We start from the raw sequence: 9458 nt of genomic DNA, 5'->3' as shown, positions 1-9458 counted from the left end.
GACGCGAGGGTAATAACTTCATGTTTTGAGATTATATTTCTCATAGTTCATTTTTATAGATTAGTTAGTAACAACAAGTAGTACAGAACTCTTCAAGATGACCCAATAAAGATCAAACGTTTCAAAATGTCGAAACGTTAAATCATGCCGCCGGGACCTTTCATTATTCGGAGTTTGCATATCGTTCGTTCTAAATACAAAATACATTAACCGTTTGGTAATTTCTTTACAGTATTTGCCTTTATTTTGTTTCCACATTTTAAATATGCATCATTTTTGTGCAATACAACACTCTATTTTGTATAATGTTTAGATCATAATGATATATTTACTGCTATAATCTACATAAGGTTTTTAAAACAAAGTTAATTACTATATTCTGTATAAATTCTAATCAAACATATTGTTTTCATTAGTAAAGGTTCGATGGCATTAAAATCTTAAGTTATGACGTAGGGTAACAAAAAGAAACACCAAAACTCTTGATGTTATCAGAAATTAGATTAACTACAAAAATACACATTTTCTATAGTATTATTCTTTTCTAATATAATTCTTAACCATAGACCGGTCGGATTTAGAGGAAGGTGTCACATTTTTGCAGATTTTACCTGACCAACTTTTTCTAATGTATTTTTCGTGAGTGGATTTCCCGTACGATTAAAAATCGTAACGGTACTGGGTTTGGTCTACAGGAGTTCGTGCTTTCGAACAGGTCATTCCCTTCATAGAAAAAGCCTTTTGATGGAGAAAGTGTACCTTTTTAGCAAAGGTTTGCCTAGGTCGAAACTAACTCCGGCTATATAAAAATGATAATAAGATAAGATTGAAAAATATTAATCTTATTGTTGTAGTAGTGATACTATGTACACGTTTAAATTATTGTTATTTATTTGCTAACGTCATTATATTTACATTTAAATTGAATGTATTGTTTAAGTATGAATTACAATGTCCATGTAAAATTAATCTTTTCTATTAAAATTGTATATTTTAAATAATATAGTAATAGGCATAGCCGAGGTCACATCCAATGGCAATACTTAGCATACCCTGCAATTTACCCTTACGGTCGGCCACTGTGTGTTACAGGAAGCCGATGAGGTGCCTTACACAGGCGTGATGATCGGGCTTAAAGAGACCAAGCGGGTAGCTGCAGTCCGAACTCGCTGAAGTTTTGAAAGATATCCTTAGCTGGCAAACGATATCGCAATAAGTTACAACAATCTAGCCTTGATGTTACAAAAGCATGAAGAAGATCATTTGATCTAGGTTCTAGCTACTGCCAGATACTCCAAATACCTACGAATTAACTGAAGCCCGGCTTTATAATCATTAAATTATAATGATTTCTTTCTGCGAACATTATGACCCTTTTTTGCATTTTACGTTATGGCATATAACAATAAACGTCTCCTGAATATGTTGTCTTATTTTTTAAACCCCAGCTAACGATTATTTCATTTTTATTGCCACATCCATTTCTACGTATTATTACAGGGTAAATAACCTCCCCACTTTTGACCCAACCAGCCTGGCAACAGTCATATCCTGAATCCAAGGCGTGCTGTAATTCTGCTCTCGTTGCCATTCTACCGCCGCGGTTTGTGCACAAAGCACCGGCATTATAGTAATTCAAAGAGTAACGACTTTCTCCACGTCCACTCACAACACGATGATTGGGGAATGGATCAGTGTAATTTAGGTTCTCTTTTGAGAGTGGGACAAAACAAAATGCGTTAAATTCTTCGTTGAGACTCCGTAGACGAATATGATTACCTGCTGGATAAAGCCAGAAGTCAGGTGGCGTATGTCCCTTACATGGATTACCTGCCAACCAGCTTGAAAGCCACCCTGTTTCGCAAAGATTAACTCCTAGTGACAATGTGTTATTGTAAACGTGAAGAGGTGTTGCAAGCAAACCATTGAATTCAGTACGGCAACATATCTCACCATCTTCTGCAATCAACTTCTTCGAGTTACTATCTGTCAGTCGAATGATCCGTTGGGTTTTTGGTAAATAGTCGAATTTATCTACTGATTCTTTATATTCTCTGTAACAATAAACCCCACTCAGATATGTTTTGCAAGGAAACACATTGCCACGCTGTTCTGGTGGTTTTAATGTGCAAGCATCTGTTATTTCTGTGAATGCAATCTCGCCACTGATAAGCCAACCCTCTCTGCAGTTGTTTAGATTTGGTTGAAAAGCGTTGTATAACTGCTCGTAAGAAGCAATGGATCCTAAATGATTATTGCATGATTCGATTGCAGATTCATAATCATTCTCGCCTGATATAAAATACACGCCATCTGAAATACAAAAAGTACAAAATATTACGACCTTCGGGCCCAGTCAGTGTGCCCGGCTTAATGGCACAAGGGATGAAACTATCCCTGAGCCTATTCGTAGTTGTTTTCGGAGATCGGTACAGCTAACCGCTCCACATTATCTGAGAAAAGGAATTTGTAGGATGGAAAGGATCTGAAACAATAGATCGTGCTTTTTTTTCGAAAGTCTATCTTGATAGAAATTTTCGACTGAACAATATTACGTTTTATTGACTATATTGTCAATATGATATGTAAAGTAAAAATAGAACTCTGTGTTTATTCAAAAGGCTGAAATAAAATTTCATATTAATGGTTACCTTTCAGATTAGATATCAGAGATGGTTTGCCAGTTTACGAAAGCGATAACGAATACCGTTGATTTTTTATTCAAATCAAATCAAATCACTTGATTGAATATGCGCTTTCTAATAGGTTGTAAACGTCAAGTTGACGGTGCGTTCATTTACTTTTACAATTTACATACAAAAGAAACATAACATCAAGAATTAATTCATCGAAATTAGAATACTGTACATCGAGACAGTCCATTCCCAGTAATATATCTGTAACAACGTAGAACATCCATGGCTTTCAAATGAGTCAACGATTCATTTTGCTCGTGTATATATTTGTCAAGAATCTTTAGGCACGAATGAAGACAATGAAGATTACGTATTAATTCTTTTTAATTATTGTAATTTTTGAAATGCTGTACAGCCAAAATTTCTTTTTATGTATCATGAAGACAAATAAAATTTCTTGAATCTTGAATCTTATCATTTTCGAAAAATAAATGTGCTGTTAACACAATGTTTCATTGTGAACTAACTCATTATTTTTTGCATCATCAATATTTTAGGTCTATAGGTTATATACATTCATTTATTATTTTTTTTTATTATAATGAAACTCCGCATGAAATGGATTCATATATCTGATGATGCTTAATTATATTAACGTAAAGGTAGACAATTTTACTTACGTTTGTAATTATCACGATCGATCACCTGAAATATCAAATATACAATACACTAGTCAGATAGGCCTACTCAAATAAGCGTTTAACTGCTGATTATAAAATGCATATGACTTTTTGAAACAATTTATAATGTGCAACGCAAGCAAAATCATTAAATACAGTACATTACAATGGTAGCATTATATACACACAGTATTTAGGAAATTTATAAAATATAAATAGACAACTGTGTTTAAAGTGATTCAGATTGCAGTAGCAGCAGTGACAGTAGCAACAGTAGCAATACCAGCAGCATTAGCAATAGCAGTAGCAGCAGCAGCAGTAGCAGTAGCAGTAGCGGCAGTAGTAATAGTAGTAGTAGTAGTAGTAGTAGTAGTAGTAGTAGTAGTAGTAGTAATAGTAGGCCTAGTAGTAGCAGTAGCATTAATAGTAGTAGTAGTATTAATAGCTGTAGCAGCAGCATTAGCAATAGCATTAGCAGCAGCAGCAGCAGTAGCGGTAGTAGTAGTAGTAGTAGTAGTAGTAGTAGTAGTAGTAGTAGTAGTAGTAGTAGTAGTAGTAGTAGTAGTAGTAGTAGTAGTAGTAGTAGTAGTAGTAGTAGTAATGGTAGTAGTAGTAGTAGTAGCAGCAGCAGTAGTAGTAGTAGTAGTAGTAGTAGTAGTAGGCCTAGTAGCAGCAGTAGCATTAGTAGTAGTAGTAGTAGTAGTAGTAATAGCAGTTGCAGTAGCAGCAGTAGCAGTAGCAGCAGTAGCAGTAGCATTGGCAATAGCATTAGCAGTAGTAGAAGTAGTACTATTATTACTAGAATTATTATACAATTATTATTATTTGTTGCTCACCTTTTCCATATAATCGTTTGAAGAGTTTGCTAAGAAATCGCCAACATTTGCGTCCTCTCGTATTTTCTTGTTTATTTGACAGATATTATCGTGATGGTTGTAATTCACAGAAAAACAGTAAGTTTTTCTTGAGCAAGCCAACAGACACTGAATGCGATTAACCATCTTTAGCTCTTGACTCCAGCCTAGCAAAACATGCTGTTTAAGAATAACATACTGCTCTGTGTTAGCAAGAGTAATACTGACTCCCAAATAGAAAAAGACGGATGTCAAGACAGCAAGCACATACATGGTCTAGCAAGTATGGAGAAAATGAATAACGTCTTTTATCTTGTAAGTTCTATCTGCAATAAGGTAAGCACTTATATTCGAGTCAGTATATTGCAGTAAATATCAGATAGATGAGCACGATCTAGGTTACTACAAATTTGTCAAATGGGAGGGATTGTAATATCATGTAACAAACGTAAGATGTGTTTACATAACTACGTTTCTCTAATATAATTTTTACTGAATAAACCAATACGTTGATGGTGCCTTTAAATACGCAAGCTTTTTGTCTTGTCAACAAGACTTCATCAGGCTGAATGGGCTGTCATCATTAACCTATTGGTTTATTCAATACAACATGTATTAGACGTACCGATACAAGACCAGAATAAATTAAATTTTTATAGTATATTGATTTTGATTGATTTTTTCAGGCCTAATTTTCACTTCGCTAATATCTAAAACGTTCTTCTATCTCTGCAATTATTACAAAAAGAAAAATTTGTTCTTCAAACTTAAAATGTTCTATAATCATTTCCAAGAGAGTGGGAGATGTTACCTAAAAAGAGGTTTAACTGGCAATGGAATTATAATGCAATTACTTTGTAAAAATATATTCATCTGAAGTAAAGTAATGTAATTTGTGTTCTTAAAATTTAGGGGTTTCAAAGCGAAGCCCTCTGGAAGCCATGGATATTTGACGAATTGTGGATAATATTTATTACTTATTTAATAGGCATCGAGCTACTATAATATGACTTCATGTATGTTTTCAAATGTCATAATCAGCTTCAAAAACTAAAAAACTTTTTAAATAAAACAATAAACAAAGAGTATGTAATGTAACCACCTGATTTTCAAATCCTCTTTCTTCAAAGTGAAATTCTACATTTTGGAAATTTTGCATGAAGTCTGTCAACCACACTGTCAAGGTCGAGGTTTCTTCCCCTATCACGATGTATTCCAAGCATCATGAGGCTATCAAAATGAGCATTTGTCATAACAGAACGCAAGTTATTTTTAATTAGTCTCATTGAAATATTATTATTATTATTATTATTATTATTATTATTATTATTATTATTATTATTATTATTGTGATGGAAAGTTATTAGTGTTTGAATCATTTTTCTTTGCAATTTCATTACAAAATAATGTGCAAAGCTAAAATTAAACAAAAGAATAACGATTGCAACATTAAACGTAATTCTGTACATTGGGACAAAATATCTGATGAGAACATTAATCTATATAGTGAAATTTCTTATTGTTTGTACTATACAACTTAAAAGCAATGCAATGGCTTGCAATAATATGTGTTGCAATAATGAGGGTCGTGTGCATGAAATCGATAAATTGTATGAAAATACTGTTAACGGTTTAGTTAAAGCCTCTGATATATGTTTTGGTACAATATCGAAAACAACGTCATCCTATAATGTACCTGGGTAAAATGATCATTTACATAATATTGCAAGAGAAGCTTTTCTTTTATGGAGGTCTGATGGTAAACCTAAATTTGGACCACTATTTGATACCATGAAAACTTCAAGGTCTCAGTTCAAACTAGCCATTAAATGGTGTAGAAAGAATGAGGAAATGATTAAGGCGGATGCTATGGCTAAGGCCCCATAAAACAAATATTAGTTTATCACCCGCTCCCTCATCACTTTTGGGAAAAATCTAATTTTTCTTTTTTTTTTCTTTTCAATCAACATATATTTTCATTTCAAACGGTCCTTTTTCCATCTTTTTTCACTTGAAAATCTCAGGGTTTCTTGCAAATATGCTTACTGGTACAACAAAAACATATTTTTTAAATATAAATTTGATTCCATTCTTATGACTTTTTATGTATGTGTCTCTAACCATTGGTTTACTTGTGATCATCGGTAAAATGGGGGCGGGATTAGCAAAAAAAAAAAAAGCAAACAAAAAAAAAAACCTCCCTCCCTCATCAGTTTTCATTCTTTGATAGGGTGATAAACTAATAATTATTTTTATGGGGCCTAATGAATTGTAGGGTAAGAAGAAGTTCTTCTTGCATTAAGGTAAGCACGTTACGAGTCAGTATATTGCAGAAAATATCATACAGATAAGCACGATCTTGGTTACAACAAATTCATCAAATTGGAGGGGTTGTAATATCGTGTAACATACGTAATATGTGTTTACATAACTACGTTTCTCTAATATAATTTTTAATGAATAAGCCAATACGTTGATGGTGCCTTTTTACGCAGGCTTTTTGTCTTGTTGTCAACAAGACCTTCATCAGGCTGACTGGGCTGTCATCATTAACGTATTAATTTATTCATTAAAGAATGTATTAGACATACCGATACAAACCCAGAAGAAACCCAATTTTTATAGTATATTGATTTTGATTGATTTCTAAGTTAATTTTCACTTCGCTAATGTCTGAAACGTTCTTCTTTCTCTCCAATTATTACAAAAAAAAAATTTGTTTCACAACTTCATGTCTGTAATCATTTCCAAGAGAGTGGGAGACGTTACCTAAAAAGAGGTTTAACTGACAATGGACTTATAATGCAATTACTTTGTAAAAATATATTCATCTAAAGTAAAGTAATAATATGTAATTTTTGTGTTCTTAAACTTAACTTAAAATTTAGGAGTTTCAAATTATTGATTTAAATTCAAATCTTCTGGGGAGGCTAGGCGAGTGAAGCGAGCCTCATTTGGCTGAGGCCAGGGGCTGCGAAGCTCTCTGGAAGCCACTGATATTTGACGAATTATGGTGAATTTTTATTACTTATTTGATAGGCATCGAGCTACTATAATATGACTTCATGTATGTTTTCAAATGTCGAAATCAGCTTCCAACACTAAAAAAACATTTTGAATAAAACAAGAAACAAAGAGTATGCAATGTAACCACCTGATGTATTTTTAAATCATTCTTCAAAGTGAAATTCTACATTTTGGAAATTTTGCATGAAGTTCGTCAACCACACTGTCAAGGTCAAGGTTTTTTCCCCTATCACGATGTATTCCAAGCATCATGAAGCTATCCAAACGAGCATTCGTCATAACAGAACGCAAATCATTTTTAATTAGCCTCATTGAAATATTATTATTATTATTATTATTATTATTATTATTATTATTATTATTGTGATCGAAAGTTTACACAAATGGTTCAATGAAAACAATAATGGTGGCTAAATGAATATTACATGTACATATTTTGTTTTTTATTTATTTATTCCCCGACAAGATCTACTCGTATTCCCTGACGGGGAGGGAGGCTATGCTTCCCCGACGGGGGATATATCCCCACGCCCACCTCTGGCGCCACCACTGCTGCCGGGCTATTACGGCGTCATACGAATCCAACTCGTCTTCCAGTGAGCATAGACGGCGGGGCAGTCGGTGGCAGTAGCTTGAGCTGATAGTCATTAAACACGATCCTTTGCGTGCGTCGTGCCGTTACATTCTTCATAAAATCGGGCGTCGGACGAACACCGATGGGCGTACTTTGGGTGCCCGGCTTAAGGAGACTTTCGGAAAAAATACGCAACCTCTAGAACAAATCGTAATTATTATAAAGAATCTATGACGTAGCATGTATAGCCTTCGCAAGCTTAAATCATTTCTTGTTTGCAATATAATACTTTTACGTTTTTTTAAAACTCGACTATTCTTAGTAGCCTACATGGAACTACTATATAGAATGTTGGGGTGGTAACGCGTCTAAAGGTGGTCTGAGTTAGCAGTCGGTGGAATCAGTGCATCACGAGCGTTTAGCTAAATGTTTCATAGCATTTTAGAGGATGACATTCACTGTTTATACTCTGAGATAGCTAGCCGTAAAATAAAGCGTAAGTGGCAGACTTAGATCACTTTCAGCTCGCACAAATTAGTATGCTGATTCATTTATATCTCAAGGAATTCGTGCATTTAACAATGCTTTTAAAGGATAATTAAAAACAATAATAAATTTTAAAAAAAGCATACTAAGAATATAAATATATGCAAATGTTATTGTAAAACAGAGAATATTTTAAGATACGATTGGTATTATATGTCGTGATTTTAATGCATAATATTTTAATAATCGTTTTCATTATAGACTATAAGTTTCTATTATATTTTTTTTATTGTAATTTTTGTATACAAGCAAATAATTTCCCAAACGGGATTAATAATGTTTTCATCTTATCTTATAAGAGTGAAAATGATATTCATAAGTTAAACATTATTGATCGGTGAGCCTGTTACAGCATCCGTACCAATTTGGTATTTCAAATTTGGTAGAATAAAAGATGTAACCATTCGACCACCTATATACACTCAAATTTGGGTTATGCCAATGTGAAAAAAAACAAGACAAGAGCTTATCATAGAGAGAGATAGAGAGGGAGAGAGAGATAGGGAGTAAGGTTTGATTAATCATGCAATTTCATTTATACAAAATCAAATAAGATTTAATTCTTAAAATTCAAATAAGATTTCAATTATTTGCAGACCCTTTACTATTTATCCGTTTTGATTATCAGATATGTTTTGTAAATCAGCAAGAAATTGTTCTATTAATCATATATATATATATATATATATATATATATATATATTATATATATATACAAAGTAATTTTAATATATATAGTATAGTTGTAGTTTTATATATACATACAAAGTAATATATACATACAAAGTAATTTTAATATTGATAAATATTTTTTTAATGTAACAGACTTAATTTGTCACTTACATTTAATTTTTTTAAACAAAAGTTAACAAAGATATCTTTTTCTACACATATTTGTAAAATCTTGTTAATTAAATGCCGTTTCAAAAAGCATCTCGTTTCAGTTTTGTGTGTAATAAAGTTATAATTTACTATGTTCTGTGGAAATCCAATTTAAGTATATTGTTTTCTTAGTAATATTCACATATATATATATACATATATATACATATACATATATATATATATATATGTATTGTTTTAAAACATATATTATAGAAATAAATATATAATTATGTATTTTATTACACAAAAAACAAGA

General features: G+C 32.5%; 1 protein-coding gene across 2 annotated transcripts in view; it reads right to left on the bottom strand.

The window, feature by feature from the left end:
* Positions 1-965: 965 nt before the first annotated feature.
* LOC117121546 (neurocan core protein-like) overlaps positions 966-9458 on the bottom strand; it is a 15753-nt gene continuing 7260 nt past the window's right edge. Inside the window, exons 1-3 of one of the 2 annotated variants that reach the window (XM_033266777.1) lie at positions 4153-4489; positions 3317-3341; positions 966-2313 (exon numbers count right to left, since the gene is read on the bottom strand). In XM_033266777.1, coding sequence (XP_033122668.1) covers positions 1391-2313; positions 3317-3341; positions 4153-4443 — 1239 coding nt within the window. In that variant the 5' untranslated portion in view covers positions 4444-4489 and the 3' untranslated portion in view covers positions 966-1390. Of the gene's footprint in view, positions 2314-3316; positions 3342-4152; positions 4490-9458 lie in introns of those variants that run through there. The other variant, XM_033266778.1, reaches the window with a different exon arrangement.

The sequence above is a fragment of the Anneissia japonica genome, unplaced genomic scaffold (genome assembly GCF_011630105.1).
Source record: "Anneissia japonica isolate Jap-2015-1 unplaced genomic scaffold, ASM1163010v1 scaffold287921_len548085_cov176, whole genome shotgun sequence".
Classification (NCBI taxonomy): Eukaryota; Metazoa; Echinodermata; class Crinoidea; order Comatulida; family Comatulidae; genus Anneissia; species Anneissia japonica.
Note: the sequence above shows the minus strand (reverse complement) of the source record. Positions and strands in the feature narration are given on the sequence as shown.